The following is a 23,180-nucleotide window of genomic DNA, read 5'->3' as shown; positions in this document are numbered from 1 at the left end:
CCACTGCCTTGCCCAGTTTCTGGGTCTGTTCACAGGTGGGCACACCTGTGTGCTCAGGCTGCTTGGTGACTAACCCCATCCATATTACAATCCACTTCCGGGTGTGTTTCTATGCCCATCTCCTCTACTTTGTTTTGATCCTGCATGCTACACTTTTGCATATCCGTGTCCCAGGCCGGTAAAGCATGGACTAGGAGTGCCAGGCTGTCCAAAGCTAGATGGCAACTCTGCCCTCCTCTTACTGTCCAGCCAAGAGTCATCCCCAATCTTCCCATATATAACTCAGCAAATAAAAACACAGAAGCTTGGGGCCAGCATTGTGAGGTAGTAAATTAAGTCATCACCTGTGACACTAGCATCACCAGTTCATGTCCCACCTCCTTCAGTTCTGATTTCAGCTTCTTGCTATTGTGCCTGGGAAAACCATCGTGAATGGCCCCCAAGTCCTTGGTCGCTGTGTGCAGGATATGTAGGATGAAGCCCCTGGTTCTTGGCTTTGTCCTGGCTCAGCCGCAGCTGATGAAGCCATTTGGTCAGTGAATCAGAGGATGGACAATATCTGTGTGTGGCTGGGGGCTGTATCTCCCCTCTCTGTAACTCTGCCTTTCTAATAAATATTAAAAAGAAAAGCATGGGACACTCAGGTACCGATGCAGTGGCTTATCCGTCTAATTCTCCACCTGCAGCACCAGCAGCCCATATGGGCATTGGTTCTAATTACAGTGGCCCTGCTTCCTATCTAGCTCCCTGCTTATGGCCTTGAAAAGAAGAAGAGAACAGCCCAAAGCCTTGTAACCCTGCAACCTTGTGGGAGACCCAAAAGAAGCTCTAGGCTCCTGGTTTCAGATCAGCTCAACTCTGGCCATTGTGGCCACTTGGGCAGTGAACAAGCAGACAAAAGACCGATTCTCTCTCTTTCTCTCTTCTTTCTCTTCTGTGTGTGTGTGTGTGTGTGTGTGTGTGTGTGTGTGTGTGTGTGTGTAAATCTGCCTCTCCAATTAAAATAAATAAATCTTTATAAGATACAGTCAAATTGAAATTACAGATAAATAACAGCTACTGTTAGTGTATTCCCCTGAACTCAGCTTCCTCATTTGTCACTTGCCTCATGGGTAGAGTAGTTAGTAGTTAGTGCAGGTAGATCGTTCAGACAAGGTCCTGGCACACAAGAGGGACTCCATTAAGTGCCAACTGTTATTGCCACTCAGGGACATTGGTTTGTTTTTACATGCATGTTGGGACATATGTGTGCAGACAACAGTGGTCACAAAGTATCTTGGTGACCAGCTCAGAAAGGCCAGGGGAAACAGTGGTCTCAGACTCCTGGAGCTCTTCATGGAACTGAGGCAGGGATGGGAGGTGGTCTACTCACCTGCCGGGGGTAACATCCCAGCTGCGGGTGCACTGCCTGTTGGTATGGCATCCTTGTAGCCCGGGGTGGGTACAGGCCCTAGGGAGAGAGGAGGAGGCTCATTGCTGCTGGACAAGGGTGCCCAGCCAACCAGCAACAGCCACTCTGCTCAGCCGGTGGCTCCCATTCCTGGATCTGCAAATGGCTCATTTGGGAGCAGATGGGGCAAATAGAACATACACCTTATGGGAAACCTGATATGAACAGACTTTACAGCCTTTTTGGTGAGCATATATGATGCAAATTTCAAGCACTTAACTGCCCCTGGAATCCCAGATCTACCCCTTCCCATCTTGGTGACCTTGGAACAGTCACTTCAGCTTTCTGAATCCCTTCAGAATAGGGCCTGCAAAGCTTGCGAGGGTGGCCACACCATCTTTATCAATGCCCACATACCTCGTCAAAATGCCTTTCCTTAATTCCCATTCATGCCCAAGGACTTGTGGTAGCCATGTACACCTGTGTGTGTGTGTGCACGCGCGCATGTGTGTGTGTGTGTGTGTGTGTGTGTGTGTTGATTTGCATTCATGTTTTCTTAAGTACATCTGCACATGTGCTTGCATTTGTGTCCATGGGTTGTGTACAAATGTACAACCGGGAATCAGATGCATTAGCTTTGAGTTTCTGTTGCTGAGCGTCTGTGCGCACACACATATGCCTGTTTCTAGAAGCTGCCCATGAAGACTGCTGGGAGGATAAGTGAGTTAATTATCTAAAGCATTGGCTGATGCCCAGCATGTGTACAGAGTCTGCAGCAGTCAGGTCTGCTCCTCATCTCTCACACCTACTCCTTAGCAAAGGCTCTCTAGCAACTGAGCCAGATGGAGAATGGAAATTTTGTTCACAGCTCTCCATGGGGTCACTGTGGGGTGTTCATGTATACACATAGACACAAGACTACCCCCCTCGACACATGCACATAACCCTTTTTCAGTCTCTGACTATGCCCTTAACTGCCAATCCAGAGGTACTCCCAAGGTAAAGGTCAATGCCCAAAGCTCCTCTCACCCCAGGACAGCAACCCATGCAGACACAGCTTTCCTCATGGGCTAAGCTTGTGCTGATTATCAAGGTGTTGGCAGCCAACACTACCACTCTTGACCTGCCATGAGCTCCTCACAAAAGGCCTTGAGTCCTCTGATATATGGGAATGTCTCCCAGAAATCCTGGTGCCCCACTTGGCAGGTTCCCAAGAGTGAGTGCAAGCCCTCTGCGTGTCCCTCCTGGCTCTCTCCCCAGTACACAGAGTACTTAGGATCCTGCACAGGGGCATCTCCCACCTGACACCAGTTCCCAGCCTGACACTTTGTCAGCCTCACTCACCATTACGACCACAGGATGGTCCCTGAAACCTCAGCCTTGGCCTGTTCCTGGACAGAGAAGTCCAAGGAGCAAGCGTCCTTGCCCATGCCCAGTTCTCCAACACCCCTGAGCATTCCACTAAGTGTCTCTCCTCTAATTCACCCCTGTTCAACCTCGTTAAAGCAGCCAACTTTCCTGGACTGCAGGATGGCAGGCCTCCCCACCCCAGCCTGGCCCGTGCAGGAGAGTGTGGTCCTACTCAGCTGCACCCGACAGCAAAGTTTCAGGAGAAGGCCACATATTCATCAGCACAGAATTGTGATTATTGTGGAATTGAAATTTTGCAAAATCACAATGGAAACTAAATAAATGCTCAGTCTTCTCGGCTGGAGGTCGTGGTCTTCCCCCATCTGCCTTCTCCCTGCTTACTTGCGAGCAGAGTTCCTTCTCATCAAGCAGCCTAGAAACCTCTGCGGCTCCCCAGGGTCGAGGCCTCTGTCTCCCATTTCTCAAAGTCCCTCCACAGCAGACCTCTGAGCAAATTGGATTTGGGCTTTCCTCTCTACTCTTAGCGCCAAGCAGAGGAAAGACCAGGAAAAGCCATTCCCTATCTACCTTCTCTGTCCTCTCAAGGCCTGCCAATCCCTGACCCCATTTCCTTAAGACAACCAGGGTCGGATAAAAAAAAAAAATCTCCATCCCGTACAAGATTTGGCAGTGTCTTTTCCCATTCATGGACTTGGTGATTCCTTGCAGCAGAAATTAGTGGATGCTGCTGCTGCTGCAGTTGTCATGATGGCAGGGAAACCATTTCACAGGCAAGGAATCCCGGACTCAAAGTGGTCAACTAGCTTACCCCAGGCCACACAGCTTAGAGGTAGCAGAACCTTGAAGCCTTGAAGCTCAAAGTTACTGCACTTCAAAACCTACCTTCTTGACATTAACTCAGGCCTAAGCAGCTGTTTTAGGACTACCTGGGAAGAAGCAAATGAGGCTCTTTTGTTCCGACCTGAAAGAGTCAATCTTCCCATGGCAAACCCCAGCTGAACCTGTTCAGTCCCAGCAGGTCCTACCAAGCCACAGCCACCTACCGCCTATACACAGAGGCTGGAGAACTTCAGGGAATTGGCCCTGCCCTGGGAATACTAGCATCTCTGAATGAGGAGGAAGCCTCTTCCACTCAAATAGTCAAGTCCAAGGAAATTAACATAACAAAGAGAAACGACCCCAACTTAGCAAAGCAAACCATTTAAATTAGCTTTTTACACGGTGCACTCTGGAAGCGCATTTTAGAGCCAACTGGTTTACACTAAATAAAAGTATGTAATTGTTTCTCTTGCAGCAGACAGAGGTGCAGGACTGCTCTGTGGTTTAGTCCTGAACTTGTGTTAGTCTCTAGCCTCTTGATCATCTTTGAATCCTCTCTCCCAGCCCAGTGGTGGAGAGTGTGGAGCATAGGTTTGCAAAATCATTTAAGTGAATGAAGAACTAAAGAATAAGGAGAATGTGGTTGAATCAACAGTGGACCAGCAGGCCCCAAAGTGCAAGGGAAGAAGAACAGGCAAGAATGAAGGAGTCAGTCACTCAATGATCATGGCATTATTTTAGTCCAAGACTTGTGTAAGGAGACTATATGATGGGCATGGAATTAATACTGAATTTCCATTTGGAGCCTTTCTCTGCAACCTCTCCCTTTGGTGCTGGGTAGGAGGCTTTTTCCAGGACAGACTCTGGGTACTTGATCCCTTCAGCACACAAGCAGAATGACTTGGAAAGAAGTGAGAACGACTTGGCTAAATTCTGTGAAGATGTCAGAGCTATGTCCAGAGGACCAGCTCAGAGAGAGTCCTTTGGCATCTAGGACACTAAAGTCACTAGGCTTATCTGCTCTGCTACAGAGGAGGAAATGACATGGGGGCTGTGACAGGACCCAGAGGAGGATTATCAGTAGATTTCCTTCTACAGGTTTTGCTGCACCAGATTAGGGCCACAGCTTGCCAAGGGTGTAGACCATGAATCTACAAATGCAAGGCCCTGGCCTCCACCATACAACTATATACGTTCTGGCAAAGAGCCAGATGGAAGAGGTGGGAGCAAGTCAGAGATGGAGAAATCTGAAGACACTGAGCAGCTTTCCTGAAAAACAAGCAGCACTATCCAGAAGGACTGCTTTAGTTATTGGATTGGACAAAGGTTTAAACCAGAGTGGACGTTTATTTGATTTTTCCCCTCCTTCTACCAAGTGGGCGACAGCTCTTAAGGGATATTAAGTTAAATGGACAAGATAAAGAAACTACATTTTCCCTGCATAAATAAGTTCTGTGAGTAGAATTTCCAACCCAGCTACAAGTGTTTCGCCACTCCTGTGTGTCTGGCCATAAATCCTCTTCTAGCTATGAGTCCAAGAACAAGAGTTTGTGCCTAGCCACCTTAGGTGGTACAAACTAAGACAGCTTGCTTGTGGTTTGAATATGGTAGTCATATAATTTGTCATCCAAACCAGGGCTTTCAAGAGCAAGGCAGAGATGGCATTGCTGAGTGTTCTGGGGCAAAAGACACAGATTGTCCCAAAGAGCCCACAGAATAATTAACACCCAACTTTAAAGAAAGTCACAGGAAACTGATAGGCAAGAGAACTATGACCCATTTTATTCTAGGGTCCCCAGCACTTAACCAGCCACAACTAGCAAAGCAGCTTTGAAATAAATGGTACAAAGCAAACCAGATTCCAGGAATTGGAAAAAGAGAACTCATGTGGTGTGTGTGTGTGTGTGTGTGTGTGTGTGTGTGTGTGTGTACCTTAGCAGCCATAATCACTAACAAGTTGACAAGTTGGTGGTGTCATGTGTAGACCCCATGGAGAGTAGAGATTGGAGGATGGCCTTTAAAGAGAGTCCAAAGGTTTATTATGAAGCCGGGTCCCAACAAACCATACTCCCAACAGGGTCAGATCCTACGTGGATGGCCACCTGGAGTCCCAGGACCCACTCACCTGATACTGTGGGAAAGCTGAGTGATTGGGATACACAGGTGCAGGTGGATAGTTCAGGTTGAGCCAGAGTGGCTGGTTCAGATTTGCTGAGGTCAAAGCTGTGGCAAAACGAGGGTTGAAAACGTTCCCTGTGTACTTGATGTTCTTGTCAGTAGCTGTGACAGGTGGATTAACTGCAAATCACAGGAGAGGTAGAGCATGTCAGTGAGGGAGGCAGGGGCCTGCAGTAGCATGACTGCCCCAGGCCAGGCCCCTGAAACTCTAACAAGGCTTTTCAAAGTCCTGATGAGCTTCTCTACGAATGCAACACTGGTTCATACTTTGTGTGTTTGGAAGAGATGGAAATCCCAGCATGGACTGGCGTTTCTGCCATTCACAGAGGAGACAGTTTAACAGGGAATAAAAATGGACCTGATTTCTAGAGCTTTGTTTTACTTACAAAACCACATCCTTTCAAGTGCTCGAATAAAATTCACTGTTTTTCTTTAATCAACAACTGCTATCCTATGGGAATTCATTCTTATCAAATTAAAAAAGCAGTCCTGCTGCCCCAAGACACACACTTTGTGTGTCTTGCACAGAATATTATCCATATAGAAATAATTATTAAATTTTTTTAAAGGTTAAGTAATTTAGGGCACAGTGGCTTAAAACTATGTGGTTGAATGTGATCAGGTTGAGCTGTTTCAGGATATAAATTCTCATTTCTCCTCCTCTACAGGTTATCCTGCAGGTTGATAGGATCAGAAAGGGGTCTTTGATTTCTATTTTCTTGGCATCTTTTGGGGAAGGAAATTTGACTGAAATAATTGGACTAGTGTTGGGGAGGGAAAGTAGAGATACGAATAATCTAAATAGCTCAAGTATGCAATATCTAATTACATCTAAATGATCTAAAGCATGGGATTTTTCTGTCTTGGGAAGTGTGAGAGGATGCAATCTATGCTGGGTCAAGGCTATATTCAAAATCGACCGCTACTAAAACTCTAGCTACTGGAGTAGGGAACATCTAGCCCATAAGACATAGAAGGTCTGGCTGGCTCTACCAAGATAAGCACAGCCAGCATTCTGCTTTCAGTAAATCTATAGCAGGCTTTCTAAGCTGCTAGTCATATGTGGCTCATGAATGATGTTATAATATCTAAACAGCCCTTGGCAGAAAAAGGGTGTAACCCTTTGCTGGTAATTGTTTTTTCAATAAGAATGATAGAGAGAAAGCCAGCTCATTTGGCTGAAAAAGGAAGTGACTTGCCCATGGTTTGGGCAGCTTCTTGGTGACCCAGCCACCTCTTGGGCCTAGGAGTATGTTTGGAATCCCATCATTCTTCTGCAGCCCCTCCCTGGATTTGCTTACATTTCGGGTCCAGTCCCTCCACATCCACTCTGTTGCGAAACTTCAGCTGCCCACTTGGGTTTTTGGTAGCTCCAAGGAACTCAGAGAGCAGATTCTTCTCAGCGGGCCATACAGGCTTCTTGGATGGTACAGTCATGGATGGGGTACCCACTGGGTCATTGCAACCCTCCTCACCACAGGTATCCTTCCGATTCTGGGGCCACAGGCTAACAAAGAAGTTGTCTCGACACTTGGTTGAGTCTTTGTTGACAGAGTTCTGTTCTATAGCAGGAGAGAAATAAATAAATGCCTGGAGAGGAGAACATATTGGGTGTAGGGAAGCACCATCTTATGGAAAGCATGATGGCTCCTCCACACCACATACCTGAGACCCAGACCACTCAAGAGGACAGTGTCTCTCAGCCACATATACACAGCTCAGCCTGTCCTTGAAACTTACCCTGACCATTGCTCAGTCCAGCCCTTCTGTCTTCATGCATCCATCTGTTTATTCATCTATCCTTTCCTTTCCCTTTACCTCCATCCATCTGCCTACAATCCATCTATTCACACATCCATGCTCCACCCACCCATCCAACCATCCACCTCTTACACAACACACCCACCATCCATCCATCCTTCCACCCACCCATCTACTTATCCACACAGTTACATATCCATTCAACCATCCACTCTTGCAACCTTCCACCTATTCCTCTACCCACTCATGCATACATTCATCCATCCATCCACACATATATCACACAAAAATCCACCCATCCAGTAATCTACCCATCCACTCACCTACCCATTATCCACCTACCCATCAACTCGATCACCAATACCCACTCATCCATTCACCTTCCCCATCTATTTGCCCATTCTTTTACCAATCCTTGCGTCCATCCACCCATCCACCTACCTATGCATCCATTGTTAGTTTCCTTTTCCCTTTATGTGCATGAATTCATCCTTTTTTATCTTTTTTATATTAGTCATTTCCTTTTTTTTTAAGATTTATTTTTATTATTTTTTCATTGGAAAGGCGGATATACAGAGAGGAGAGACAGAGAGGAAGATCTTCCATCCGATGATTCATTCCCCAAGTGAGCACAACGCCGGTGCTATGCCGATCCGAAGCCAGGAGCCTCTTCCGGGTCTCCCACGTGGGTGCAGGGTCCCAAAGTTTGGGCCATCCTTGACTGCCTTCCCCGGGCCACAGGCAGGGAGCGGGAAGGGAAGCGGGGCTGCCGGGATAAAACCGGCGCCCATATGGGATCCCGGGCGTGCAAGGTGAGGACCTTAACCACTGTGCCACCGCGCCGGGCCCTATATTAGTCATTTCTTCAACTATCCTTTTTTCACCCTTTTTCCTTCCATTTTTCCTTTCCTTTCTTTCTTTCTTTCTTTTTTTTTTTTTTTTTTTTTGCCCCCTCACTCCCTCCTCTCTTCCTTCCAACCATCTATATGCCGGAACTGGAGGCACAAACACGATGTGAGCACAGTCTTGCTTTGAAGGACTGTGAAACTGGGTGCTTAGTAGAGATACACATTTCCACAACTTGGGCCCTACAGTTTGGCTCAATATCACACCTCTGTTTCTGTCTGTGGCTCACAGGTGATTCAGCTTGTTTGTCAGCTCCAGACCCTACCCTGAGCACTGGGGACACGGTGATGAGTCAGAGCCAGTCGGCCCAGCAGTAGCTCATCACAAGCAAGGCAAGAGAGGCATGCTCAGAAATAGCTCTGGGACAAGGCAGGTGGGCCCCAAAGGTGACAGAGGACACAATGGGAGAAGAGGATGGCTGAATCCACTTTGTGTCTGAGAGGAGTTTTGTCCCCCAAAAGAAAGGAGGATTTCAGCAAGACCAGACACATCTTGAACAAAAGCAAGATAGGAATAGAAATGGGCCAGAGGTTATAGACATGGGACTTGGGGCAGTCAATGGAGATGGCCAGGGTGTGGAGTCAGGGCACAACTAGTGCCAATTTTGAGTCTCTGCACATGGGCTGAGTAGCCATCTCAGAATGACTGTGTCTACACCACCACAGAGCCCTCTGCCATGGTCCTCCCTCACATGGGGCCCCTGAATGTCCTGGAAAACATGTATTAGGAATGGCCAACGCATGGGTTTCAACATTTTTGTCCCCAAAGCAAGCTTATCTTTGAATTCTACTTTTCCATGATCTTCTTTAAGTGTCCCTGCAGTTTTTCCTTAGCAATGGAACTCGTCCTCGTGATAAAACACAGGGAAGAAATCTGTTAGTGGGAAGAAAGCTGTATAAACAATTTCTTTTTCCATTTTTGAGGCATTGCCATTGTGGAAGCAGGGAAGGGAGCTTTGTCCATCCACCCAGCCCCCTCTGACCTTTCCCTGACCTGGGATCTTACAAGGTGTCCTCGGTGCTTGGCTAAGAGACCTGGCCAATCTCTCCTATGATTGCCCTCCATGCGAGTCATGCTGTAAGCCTCTGGGTTGTCCCTGAGAGTGGCCCTGTCAGGGGACTTGGGCCTCAGGATTTCCTGTTGACAGTGGACTTCACCTGCTCGGCTCTTGGAGCCCCAGCAGTGCAGCCTCAATTTCTAGAATGGATCTGGGCCTGCCCTCCTTGTACCATCCGAGCACGGGAAAGAGCTGTGTTAGTCTAAGCCAATTTAGGAGACAGCAACATTTTTAGCAAAATACATCCCTAGAGTCTCCTCCAAGAGTTCCTCCGGTTGCTGAGTTTAGGCCACAGCCAGTATGCGGAAATATCAGTACTCACTAATAATAGCCCTCTCCCCAGAGACTGCCGCACCTGCAGCCTTAAACACATACTTACAGCTGCCTTAAACACCTACCCAGCTCCTTCCTCCAAGATCCAGGCCCACACATCCCTGCCCGCCATTCCTTTGTCTCACTCACACATTTACAATCACACACATGACACATATACACAGAGATGTACAGAGACATCAGAAGCATCACACTTGTGTTTTCAAAGCTCACTTCAGCACTTTTTGGCCAACATACTTGCACACATAGACACACACACGGACATGCACATGAGATGGAACAGGTGGTTAGAACCCAGCAGCCCCATTCACTAGGGAGCTTTCCTCATTGGGGCTCAGCCCTTTCACACCCCTATCCCATCATCATAAGGCTGCTCCAGCCTGTCCAGCACCAAGATTCCAGATCACTTGCCATAGCTCAAATTCCTCAGCCAACCTGCAGTGCCTCACAACACACTCGTGGGGGACCTTGCTCCTGCTTCTCAGACAGATGGATACAGGCCCTCTTGATCCATGGCCCTGGCAGGTATCCATCTATACTTGTCACAGACTAGGATCTCATTTTTCCTCTCAGTGGCATGAGTCTGATCTGCTCTCCTAATGACTACTAAGTATGGACAAATACCACTGCCAAGAGCCTGTAGATCAGGAAAAACAAAAACAAAACAAAATGCTGAACTGTGGGGGAGAAGGTGAGGATAATTTGGAAGACAGTTGGTTTTCCCAGGAAGGGAATGGAGCTAATGCGGTTGCACTTTGTGAGCTGCTGGAGCCCTGGGTAACAAATCCAGGGTCAAGAGTCTCAACCATCCCTAGAAAATGTATGTACTCACTCCTTGCCCCAAGGAGGATCAGGCTTTGTGGACAGAGCACATACCTCCCTTGGAAGCCTAATTACTGTAGCTGCCAGTTAAACCGCTTTACCAAGGCCTTCCTTCACTCACTCTGGATTGCTGGAGGATTCAACACATGGCTCAACCACATTCAACCAGAGGCAGGTGGCTAAGACATCACATGAAATTTTGTACCCCACAGTAGAATGCCTGGGTTTGCATCCTGGTTCATCTGTTTCTATTCCAGGCCCCTGCTAACGCACGTCCTAGGAAGGAGCAGGTGACAGCTCTGGGGCTTGGGTTCCTGCCAGCCATGTGGGACAGCCAGACTGAATTCCGGGCTCTTGGCTTCAGCCTGGCTCACCTTATCTATTGGGATTGAACCAGCAAATGGAAGTTCTTTTTTCTCTTTTTTGAATCAAAACAAAGTAAATATTATTTTTAAAGTAGAAATAAAAATGTGGATAGGTACTCCTAGTATCTATCCCCTTTCTCAATGCATGTTGGGACTAGTAGGGCCTCTGGATTTGCATGCACAAGCTGTATCCTGCCCTTGGACAGCAGCAACAGGGCAGACCTGCCCCTAGAAGCTGTGCACACTATAGGCTGCTTTGCCCTGCTTTGCACAAGAAGGCTTCTACTGCATACTGTGGCCCTGACCAGCTGCCTAGGAAGACTCCCCTTTCCCCATGCAGGTCCACTCTTGGCCACTGTGCCCTGCCCTGCTTACCCTGCAGCAATGGGTGCTCTTCAGGGTCAGCCTCAGGCTTGGAACAGATCTTGGCAAACACGGGGAGCTGCTTCTTATGAGCAGGGAGCTCAGGGAGTTTGTCAGAGGTCTTGAGAGGAGGTGTAGGTGGCAACAGCAGGAAGGAGCCCAGCCCTGGGGTCTCACTGGGCTCAGAGTCACTGAATATGCTGTTCTGCAAGAAGTCCTTGATGACCTTGGTCTCCTCCAGGACCGTCTTGTTGTCAAGGGTCTTGGATGTCTCTTTGGATTTCGGTGGAAATTGAGCCAGGAGTTTGCTGATCTTCGAGTTGGAGGCCCCCAGACTGTGGCCCCCATTCTCTGTCTCTGTGGCACTCTTGACCTTGTTGGCAGGTTGGGTGTCGGTGACAGTGGACGTGGCAGAATCACAGTCCTGCAGGGCCTCGATGACAGGCACAGCTGCCTTCTGCTCCACCAGCTCGTCAGTGGCACTGACGGTGGCTTCTGGGTGCTCACAGCTGCTTGCCACCACGGGAGGTGCCGAGGCGCAGGAAGCTGGTTCCTTGGTCTCCTCAGGGCAGCAGCCCGATATCTCCAGTTCTCCCGATCCCTCCTTGACCGGGATGAAGTGCTCTTTGGTGAGGCTTAGGAACTCCTGCTCCACCAACAGGGAGATCTCATCTTTGTCACTGATGAGCTCCAGAGCTCTGCAAAGAGATCAGAGAGACAGATGAGGTCAGTGCCAACTAGCACACCTTGGCCTGTGGCAGGACACAGGGAAAGGGGCGGGGGTGTGGCCTGAGAAAGCCTTTGCAGGTAGGAGACAACCATGGGTTTCTCAAAAGAGAAAGGTTAGCGCTTACAAATCCAGCATCCCATATGGGAGCACAGGTCAAATCCAGACTGATCTGTTTCTAATCTAGCTTCCTGCAAATGCACCTGGAAAAGCACTGGGTGATGGCCCAAGTGCTTGGATCCTGGCACCCATGTTGGGGACCTTACTGGAGTTCATGGCTTCAACCTGGCCCAGTCCTGACTTTTGCAATCATTTGGAAAGTGGACCAGTAAATGAAAGATTACTCTCTCTAAGTCACCTCATCTTTGACATAAACAAATACATCTTTAAAAGGCAGAGAACACCGTCATGCAGTGGACCGCTCCTCCAAAGGATTCTGAAGCACTCGGCAGGTGAAGCATCAAGAACATGGTTCAAGGAGCGGGAGTGCCTGAGTCGTTTCCCTGCACTCTTACTGAGTGAATGGAAGCTAGTCGCGGCCTCACAGAACCTTAAGTTCAGCACCTTCCTCCCCACTCTTGGCGCCCAGGACCTGAATTAACAAAAGACCAGAGATGTGGTTCACTGGGGGGATTTGCCCAGCGGCAAAAGGACCAGGAGGGAGCCAACGGCTCTAAGAGTGGAGTCCCATGTGCTGAGACGGTGCCCGGAAAGGCCTCAGGAGCACTGCACTTCCTGCATCTGCTCCTTGCAGAACGGTGCGGCTGATGGGCTAAGTTCACACCCTGACTCTATCACTTCCACTCTGTGTACTCGGGGAAAGTTGCTCAGCATCCTGAGGCTCCTGCTTCCTTGTCCGTTTAATAGCAACATCAGAGAGGCTCAGACACTCTCACAGGGTGTCTTCCGTGGCATCCAAGGGCAACACCAGTACCAGCAATTACTGTCCACACCCTGTCAGCCAGGCTAGCCCCTGGACCCTACACTGGGGCCCCATGTACATCCATGTCCACCTGATTGGGATGGCATCTGACCATGTCACAGCCTTTGGATTTGGCCTCACTTGGTGGCAACACCCATAGTTGGCTGATCCATGCACCACATCACAGGGATTCCTCTGGGCCTAGACACTAGTCTCTTTTGCACCTCAGACCTCAGACCCCCAGCTGGACCCTTGCTGCCTGGCAACAGCCTGCCAGCACCCACTAGTTTTACAGCTCCTACACACTTGGGTTTCTCCAGCTGAGGGTAAGGGTGGCAATCCTGCTGTCTGGTTGATGTTCCTGCCTACCCACCAACATCTTTAGCAAGAAGTTACCTTCCTCCCAGTGCTCCCAGGGGAACCAGGGCCATCCAGCTTAGCACCCTCTGCTACTCCTCCTCAGTGGGCTCCTATGAGGGCCAGATGAGATGGTCATGACCTGAGGCATTCTGGAAGCTTCCCAGCTCCTTATACCAAGGGAAAAGCTAATGTAGAGGGATGAAGGGGAAACCAGATCCCCCTGGCAGGACTCAGCTCCTGCAACTTGGGCCTTTTAGTCTGAGAGCCGCAGCGCCCAGTCAGGCTGACTACCCTCTCAGGGGCACAGTAAGGCCACACACTGACATGCAGTGACCAGCAGGGACCATGCCTTCCAGAAAGTATTCTTTGGGTGTGCATACCTGCATGTGCACGCAGACATCTGCACAGATGTGTCTGATACACATACACACACACAGAGAAATGGGCGGGTGTACCCCTCACAGGTGACCACACACAACTCCCCAGAGAGGGAGCCTTGTGCTCCGCAGCCCATCAGAAGGGGAACACAGGCTGCAGTCCCAGCGCAGCAAACAGTGGGGGCCTGCTGAAACCCAGAGGTCACTGGAACAAGAGCTGGGTGGCTGAGGGACTTAGGAAGCTTAAGAGAGATCTGTGTGCCACACACATGAAGATGTGCTGGTATCGTAACATCCACACAGCAATGTGCCGCCTACAGACCAGCCCTGCACGCAACCTCAGCAGGACAGGAGCAAATCAACCACAGCCAAGGGGACCTGGGCTTAGTGTTACTTCATCGCTGACTTCCTGTCAACCCTCAGTCTCCAGGACCCTCCGTCGGGAAGGATCCAACATCTACCATCCCCTGAGTCCCAGGATGGTTGGGAGAACACGTGAGGTGAGGTTGCTCGGCTACACTGGATTAAAACTGACTGTGGGGCCCAGTGCCTAGTGGCTAAAGTCCACACCTTGAGCACACCAGGATTTCATATGTTCACCAGTTCTAACCCCGGCAACCCTGATTCCCATCCAGCTCCCTACCTGTGGCCTGGGAAGGCAGTCAAGAACTGCCCAAAGCTTTGAGATGGGTCTGCATGGGAAACTCAGACGGGGCTCCTGGCTTTGGATTGGCTCAGCTCCGTCCATTGCGGACACTTGGGGAGTGAATCATCAAACAGAAGATCTTCCTCTCTGTCTCTCCTCCTCTCTGTATATCTGATTTTGTAATAAAAATAAATAAATCTTTACAAACAAAACAACAACAACAAAAGACTGGCTGTGAATGCCTGCCAGTGTGGCCATCAGCCCTGAGCAAAAGACCAGATCAATCAATTCCTGCTCCGTATGTCCTCCCTCCCTCCAGTCTGCCCCTCCTCTCCCTTTCTCCTGCTCTTCCACCTAGCCCTGTCCTTTCACCTCCCTCCTGTGTCTAGACTTAGGACTATAAATAGGCCCCTCACATTGCTGCCTCCCTGGGAACAATCAGAAGAAAGAGGCTGCCCATCTACGGTCTCAAGATTCACATCTGCCTCCTCCTCCACCGCCATCACCCAGCACCCAAGAGCAAGTCCTCAGAGTTAGACACTGTCAGGAAAAGCTTTTGCCTCCCCTCCCTGCCCTCAAAACACTTTGCAGAGCGAGCTGTGTACCGGCTCTTCCGAATCAGAAAGATTCACTACAATTATGATAATGCTTAAAATTATGTTAATGGAATTGGCGTTATACTTAAACAACAACCCAAAAAAGAGTCCTTATCTCTGAGAGATATATACTGAAGTATTTACAAATAACATTATGCAACAGACTCCCTTGAAGTGAGCCCTGGGGTGGCAAATGGGGGAAAGGAAGGAGGCACAGAGGGAGAGGCTGGGGAGAGCATATCAAAGGGAGGACAAGACCTTGGGTGTATTGGTCATTGCCAAAGCTGGGAGGTGAGCACATGGGCCAACACACACTGTCCACTCTTGTCTGTATTTCACTTCTGGGTTGTCATTTGAATAAAAAATATGGGAGTGAGGAGAGAGAAGGAGAAAGAGAGATAGCCACAGAATCTTGCAAAGTACCAGTTCCAAGGGCCAATCAAAACAGCTTCCCAAAGGGTCACAGCACCCTGAGGTCCCTACACCCCCCAAAAAAACACCCCAGAGAACACCCCTCTCAATCCTCTTATCCCACTCCAGCACCGCAGGAGACTGACTGGCAGAGAGGGGGTGCAAGTCTGCTTCCCCCCCCACACACACACTCTGAGCACAAGTTCCTGTGCTGCCCCACACTGGCTGCCTGCCAGGCCTTGCAATTCTCATCTGATGAGTAGGGGTAACACTGACCCCTCAAAGTCAGACCGAGGCTGCTATGAGATGAGCTGTGCAAAATGCTGACCAGAGACTGGTGCCTAGCAACCCCACCGAGACACACACGGAGTCACCGTCGCAGTAGGGTGGGCAGCAGCCAGATCTCAGTGACGATGCGACAATAACGTGGTGGCTGGTGGTCAGATCTCAGGACGCAAGCCCTCAAGACAGTGGCATGGCATTGCAATTGCAACATGATGGGCAGAGGCAGAGATCTTGGCTATGATAGAGACTGTTCTGTGATGGCCAGCAGGTGGATTCAAGTAAGGAGCCACCCTTGTCATTCCCGCTCTGCAGCCCTGGGGGAAAGGGGGACAGAGACACAAACACTCAGTCCCTCCCAGGTACAACCACTCTTCTCTTCTCCAAAGCCACAGTGGCTCTCAGGCGACAAAGTTGCACTAGTCCTCCTGGTCATTCTCCTCTGGACGTGCAGCAGGGCCCTAAGAAGAGACAGTCACAGAAGGGATGGCACCAGGCCAAGAACACTGCCCCATTGCCCTGGTTGTGAGTTCTTCGTGTGTCCCTGAAAGCTGTCCTGAAGCGTGCTTTGTCATGAGTTCATGGTGGGCTGGGTGGAAGCCCACATACACTGTCAGAGTTGGTCCACTCCACTTCCTTGATCAACACAGCATTGCCCTCACTTTACACTGGAAATGGGAACCCTGCAAGGCCTTAGCCTTGTCACTGAGAATGGAAGGGGGACAGTGGTGGGGACATGGTGGGCCAGCAGCCTTCATGGTCTCCTCTCCATCAAAGGCAGGACTTGGCGGAGCCAGTGAGGCCCCCGACTCCAGGATGGGACTCTGTTTCCTGATCTGAATGCAATCAGGGATCTTACTCTTCCCCCACCCCAACTCCTGCCTGTGCAGGATCATGGGTGTGAATCTTGAGCCTGTCATCCGTGGCATCAGCTGTCCCTGACAGCTCCGTGTCAGCTGCATGTCTGATGAGAGTGTCTTCTGTGTCTTCTGCCAATTTACAGAGAGCAATGTTGAATGGAAGAGTCCAGAGCAGAGTCTTGAGGACACTGCCAGAGACCCTTCCCCCAGCCTGACAGTAATCCCAGATCAACACTTGGGGGGAACAAATCAATCCAGTGGCTATCGCCCCCATCTCCACTTCTCCACGACAGCCTCTATCAGCCCCTCAATGCAATCCCAGACCGGTAGTCAGGTGTCTCAGATCCGCCATCACTCCCACCCAACCCCCTTCACCCCGCAGAAAGCAGGATTTGTTTGTATCTATTGGTTCTGCATGCTGCATGCCATGCAGGTAGCACATTCTCAGAACTCAGATCAAACAGTTTCCTGCTTAACACCCTCGCGCGGGTTCCCGTTACACACAGACTTCAATCCCAGCTCCTTTGCCATGTCGTTAGCACCACACTGATCGACCCTGTCTCCCTCTTCTTGCAGCCACCGTGGCCTTGGATCTAGTCCTTGAAACTCCAGGGCCTTTGCAATTCCTGTGGAATGCTTCCCTGTCCCCTTTCCCTCACCCAGAGTGGGGGTCCCTTGACTGTGTCTCCATCATGGAGAGCCAGTTCAAGCGTCATATTCACAAAATGATATTTCGTTCCCTTAAAAAAAAGTCCTTTCCCCCTCACAAGGCCCCTCCCTCTGCTGCTTACTTGTGTCACAGTACATGTCACTACCACACATTATGAATCTTACTGCCCCAACACGAGGCCAGGGACTCTTTGTTCAACACAGAGGCCTCTGAGCCCAGAACCCCAGATCCATCAGCATGTGTTCAATGAAGGGATGAGTAAAGGAATGGGCATACATACTCACTGTCCTTTGTCACCCATCTCTCAGAGCTCTTAACGTTCAGGTGCACATACCTGTTCCTCCCCCGGAGGCCGAGTGCCACCCAGCTCCTCTCACAGAAGGCGGCCTATCTGGCATTGGTTCAACTGTCCTGCCTTCCATTTCACATGGCACCACTGTCCTAGTATCCCCGTGAGCCATCAAATGACGACAGCAACCACCTGATTTGGCTCGGTTGGGTCCTAATACCTGTGCGACCCTTAGGGGCAGCTCCCCCTCAGACCCTGCCCTGACTCTGTGTAATCAGCATGGGGCTCCCAGACAATATATTCACGTACTCCACAACTCTGCTGAGTTCAAGGTTAAGCGGTACTCATATGCATTTCCTGGAATCTACCTTAATTTTTTCCCCCTATGAAATTTTGTCAGTCCTGGCACCTCTTCCATGTTATTTGCTTTCTCCTTTAGGTTGGGGGGGAAAAAAAACACATAAAAGTCCAGTCCAGACTCTGTCATTGTGAATCATTCTGGGAGGCTAATCCAGCTTCCGGAAGGCTACAAGGAAAGCAGTGAGAAGTGGCTCCAGGAGCCAGCTCTACGGTATTGCCTCTGTGCTAACCTCAGAAATGCTAGGTGTCTGATGGTGGCTCTACACTCAGCCACTGTGCATTATTTCCACATTTGCAGAGTAGGGAGTCATGTAAAAATAAAGGCTACGGAGTGGCTGGCACCCCTTTCCAGAATAATGACTAAGCAAGCATGCTGTTAGCTCACGACAGCGTTTCTGTGTACACCATAACCCAGAGCAAAGATGAAAACTGCTATTCATCTGAGCCAAACAACAGAAAAATACAAGCAGAAAATTGTTGGTGCTTGAGAAGGACACCAAAACAAATATTTCCTCCCAGCCATGGCATTTCAGACTGACAGCCAACATGGTGTCCAGGCCTAGTCTGCCAGCCACACAGAGAGCTCTGGAGCTACTGGTATGCATGGGTTTGAACTGGCATCCCTCTGCAGAGTGACCTCAGGACTTCAGATGTGATGCGGCTGCTGTGGGTAGAGACACCCAGCAGAGTAGCTGAGGGAGGGAAGTGGGAAACAGATTCAAATCCCCACCGTTATCAGAGGCCACACCTTCAGCAAACAGCTAAGCTATCTAAACCCCATGTCTTCAGTCACAAAATACTAAAGCTGATACCTATTGTTTGGCTAACTGGCAGTCCAGGTACTAAGTTAAACATTTTCATTTTAATTCCCTCAGCAACCTCAGTGACATGGTGGGGTAGACTAAACTCTACATTTGCAAGTGCTTAGGAATGGGAATTCAATCCATTGGGACTAGGCAACCTCCAGGTGAACAAAGCCAGGAGGGCCTGTTGGAGGTGACACATCGCATGGAGGAAAACTCCAAAGTGCCTGCACTCACAGTTGGCTAGACCCAGATAACAGTGGTAGGTGTCAGGGTGAACAGGAGCCAAGGTCCACCAGGTTCTAATCACAGCAGAAGAAACCATCCAGCTCAACTTAGCCCAAATTGCTGGACTGTAGAAGCAGGCACTAAGAAGACAGACACTTTAAGCCACTGAACTCAGAGGTTTATTGTACTTCATGATAGTAGACACAGATTATACAATTATTCCAGTTTTTTTAAAATGAGAAAGCCAAGGGATAGAGAAATGAACTCATTTCCCATGGAAATAAAATCATAATGCCACTCTCTGAGCCAGTAGGCTACACTGCCCCGAAACTCAAGAATGAAAGGCAAGCTGTGAGAACACTGGGCCTGGAGCGAGACACTTCTAGCGCAGGAGAGCAGGAAAGGCTTAGAGAAGCACAGTCATTGAGCCAGACAGCTAATGCAAGGAAGGACTTTCAAACCATAGGAATCAGCATGCACAAGATCCTAAGATGGAAAAGAACAGAGCACAACTAGGGTTAGGGTTAGGTTGGGGTTAGGTTAGGTTAGGTTAGGGTTAGGTTAGGTTAGGTTAGGTTAGGGTTAGGTTAGGGTTAGGTGGGAAAAACGCTCAAATGGGTAAAGATGGGAGGAATATGCTCGCTCTGATAGCACAAACACCACAACTGGAACAATACAGAAATCAGCATGGTCCCTGTGCAAGAATGACACGCAAATTTGTGAAATGTTCCAGATTTTTTCTAAAACAAAAAAAGATATGAGGATCAAAATAGAATCTTCCAGACCTTTGAGCTGGCAGATGTGATTATAAAGGCACAGGGAAGCCATAGCAGAGTTTTCAGCAGCACCGGTTCCCACGGGTGAGGAGTGTTGCCTCTGTTGAACAGTTGAGGGAAGGACAGTAGAGGACTAAAGCCTGAATCACAGTCTAAAATGAGTCCACCTGTCCCCACAGCAACCATGAGATAGGCAGTGTCTTCATCTTCTATTTAGAAAAGAAGATACTGATGGAGTTGGTGTTGTGGCACAGGTTAAGCAGCAGCTGCCTGAGACAGCAGTATCCCATAAGGGTGCCAATTCAAGCCCCTATTGCTCCACTTCTGATCATCTCCCTGCTAATGTGCCTGGGAAGGCAGCAGCGGATGACCCAAGTGCCTGGATCCCTGCCTTTCATATCAAAGACCTAAATGGAGTTCCAGATTTCCTGCTTTAGCCTGGCCCAGCCCCAGCTGTTGCAGCATTTGTGGCGTAGATACAAGTTGCATCTTTCTCTCTTCCTGTGCCCCCTCTCTATAATTTTGCCTTCCAAATAAATAGATATATGTTAAAGGAGGAAAAAAAAGTGAGAAACTGGCTCAAGAATGTCAAAAAGTTTTGTTCAATGACACCCATGAGACAAAGTGTTGGAAGATCAGCTCCCAGACCCATATGGTTCCTAAACTCTATTCTTAACCAAAGCGGAAATGGGAGAAAAAGTAGGACCTTTGCAGACAGCAGAGCCTGAGCCAAAGCTCAGTCCTTTCGCTCTCTGGCCCTCCAGCAGCAAGAAGCAGCAGAAGGTGAAACTCTAAGGGGACAGCTGCAGTCCCAGCAGCTGGCAGGGCAGGGGGCACCCAAGGCTGCAGACAGAGAGGCCCTCCTCACTAGGACAGACTCTGAAGTCCAGCCAGCATCTATCATCTCCAATAAAGTCCAACTGTTTTCTGCACAATTCTGGATCTTCCTCCTGCAGGAGGACCAGGAGCCCAGCTTCCCGGGTTTGCATGTGGTAGGACCCAGCATAGCCCTGCCCAACGCGGAGGGAAGGGTGGCTGTGACCCCCGTGTGGCGCGCAGCCTGTCTCTTCACAGACCTGGGATTCACTAACCTCCCCAGGGGCTCTCTCCCCTAACACACACACACCTAGGGACTTCCATACGTCTGTGGAAAAAGGCGATCAAAAGTGTGAGCTCATTTTGGGGCAAATGCATTTTTCCCATAACTCGCGGGATAGATTTCAAAAATCTTTAGCACCAAAATAAACTCATACCTTGAAATCCCACCTTTCCACAAATATTTTGAAATATTCCACAACACTGTAATCACGTATGTGTGCCCATATGCTACAGTCATGCACACACACAGCATAGACACCCATACCCCAGCCATCCACACATACAATGTACACCAATGTAACACTCAGATACTCAGACATACACAACCCACATGCACACAGGTGTATGCAATCATACACATGCACAAACCCATATGCACATATATACACACTACTACCACCATACCTTTCCCCCCTGAAAATGCACCAAGAAAAAAAAAAGCCAGGAGGGGAGGCAGAGTCCAGCTGTCTTGATTTGGAAATGGGACAGTGCGGTTGAAATAGGCTGTGGACTCAGTTGCTTGTCCAGCTGGGTCCCAAATGTTTCTGGATACCTCTAAGCTCCATCCCCAGGGACCTCCCTGGTAGAGATGGTGTGTGGGGGGGAGGGAGGGTCAGTGAACTGAGGGCTACAGGAAAACTCGGGCTGCCCCACCCCCAGGCCTCCTGGACTCCCACGTGCCCGTGAGGATTAAGGAAGGCACTGACTGTGAAAGCACTGGGTAAATTGTTCCAAGCGCTATGCAAATGTTAGCAGCTCTGACCCAGAGGCAATGCTGGGCAGAAGAGCCCACGCCCAGCCTGGGCTTTAGAGTTCCACTGGCCCATTCACAGCCCAGAGCCCTGCTCCCTAGAGGTCCAGAGTCAGACAGATGAGACCTGGGTCCTTTCAACCGCAAGGCGAGGTCAGCAGATGATGAAAGCAGCTAGCACTATACTCTTAGCTCCCCAAATGCCATACCTGGACCTCATGTTACTCTCCTTTCCCAGCAAAGGTCTTCACACAGGGTGGATTCCTGATATAGACTTAGAACTAGTGAGGGCCTGTGGCCTCCCTCCCCCATGCCTGGCATGCCTGGCATCTCTCGATTAAAGCTTTGCCCCACACTTGCCCTTGAAGCTTAAGGTTTAGTCCTCTTTGCTGCTCAAAGTGTCAGAGAACATTTCAGATTCCTGGGGACCCTGGGAGAAACAGCCATTCAGCTCATCTAGCATGGGGTGGGGCCGAGGCATCTGCATTTTGAGCAGGATTCTGTCTCTATCTCTTCTCCCAGTTTCCCATCTCTGTGTGGTCTTAAAGCAATACTGTCCTTGGAGACACTCAGCCAGGTGTGGAAATCCCTCGAGAAGTTCTGCAGTAAAGCCTTGCCTGCCAATCCGGGCAGGGGCACCCTGGCATGTGGAAGAGAGACACCCTCTTCCCCACCACATCCGCTGATGGTTCCTCCAGGGAGCAGGCGTCAGTTGGGTCAAGGACTGGAAGGGCTGGGGGTAGATGAGGGATTCAGTGAGCTGCGGAATGAGACAGGAAATACTGGGGAATAAATACAGCAATAAAGCAGCTTCGGCTGGAAGCTACCGAGTGATTCTTATTGTTCAAATTATCTTTAAAACTTTTCATTTGAATCTGTTTAATAAGGGAAGGCTTACCCTAAGGAAGAGGTATTTTTTTAATGTGACTTGGGAGCTGAATTGGAAAGAACGTTGCAACAAAGATATTAAAAAGGGGATTAAACCAAACCACTGGTGGCCCATCTCTGCGGGCTCCCACAACCTGCGACACAGCTCCCGAAACCATAAAATTAAATTACAAAGGGGGACACGGGAAGCGGCACGTTAATCAGGATTCATCTCCCCTCACAGCACGCGTGGCTCCCGGTGCTAAGCAGACATCGCTGAAGGGCTGCACCAAGGGCCTTGTGTCCAGGGAGAGCTCAGGTGGTAACCAGCACCACCACCACCCCAGCACTCCTATCCCTGTCCTGCTCTCTCCAAGCCTGATGAATCTGGTCAAGTGATCTCATCTCTCTGAGCCTCACCATCTTCATCTATATAACAGGAACAAGATTGGCCATCTAATGGGAGGAGTTGTTAAGACAATGAAATGAAGCATAAAATTCAAATACAGGACCTGGCACACAAGAGGTTCTCAAGAAAATGTGCTCTGGTTTCTCTGCAGCTCAAGGCAGAAGGAGAAAGGAGCCTGCAATGTGTCAACGAATGGCTATTCTGCCCCCATGTCTTTCCCCACTTTTTTTGAAGGACTATGACCTCTTGCTTGGATCCCAGCCACTTTTGGACCTTACCCTCCTTAGAATGGCGTTAGTAGGGCTCATCCATCATTCACTTATTCATTCAGTCATGCACATGACAGTCACCGAGGGCCAGGAACTTAACTGGACACTGGGGAG

The 23,180-nt window shown here is 49.4% G+C and overlaps 1 protein-coding gene and 1 non-coding gene across 2 annotated transcripts in view; one reads left to right on the top strand and one right to left on the bottom strand.

Annotated features, from left to right (window-relative positions):
- The window catches only part of CUNH1orf94 (chromosome unknown C1orf94 homolog), a 38,359-nt gene that overhangs the window by 7,653 nt on the left and 7,526 nt on the right, over window positions 1-23,180 (bottom strand). Inside the window, exons 2-6 of the mRNA XM_040974040.1 lie at window positions 11,378-12,063; window positions 9,877-9,891; window positions 7,060-7,320; window positions 5,706-5,878; window positions 1,373-1,450 (exon numbers count right to left, since the gene is read on the bottom strand). Coding sequence (XP_040829974.1) covers window positions 1,373-1,450; window positions 5,706-5,878; window positions 7,060-7,320; window positions 9,877-9,891; window positions 11,378-12,063 — 1,213 coding nt within the window. The remainder of the gene's footprint in view (window positions 1-1,372; window positions 1,451-5,705; window positions 5,879-7,059; window positions 7,321-9,876; window positions 9,892-11,377; window positions 12,064-23,180) is intronic.
- Window positions 19,532-19,635, top strand: LOC121152425. The gene has a single exon (XR_005883265.1). It is a non-coding gene; the product is annotated as a U6 spliceosomal RNA (small nuclear RNA).

The sequence above is a fragment of the Ochotona curzoniae genome, unplaced genomic scaffold (assembly GCF_017591425.1).
Source record: "Ochotona curzoniae isolate NIBS_2020 unplaced genomic scaffold, NIBS_Ocur_1.0 contig_2404, whole genome shotgun sequence".
NCBI classification, from domain to species: Eukaryota; Metazoa; Chordata; class Mammalia; order Lagomorpha; family Ochotonidae; genus Ochotona; species Ochotona curzoniae.
This window is presented reverse-complemented; position numbering and strand designations above follow the sequence as displayed.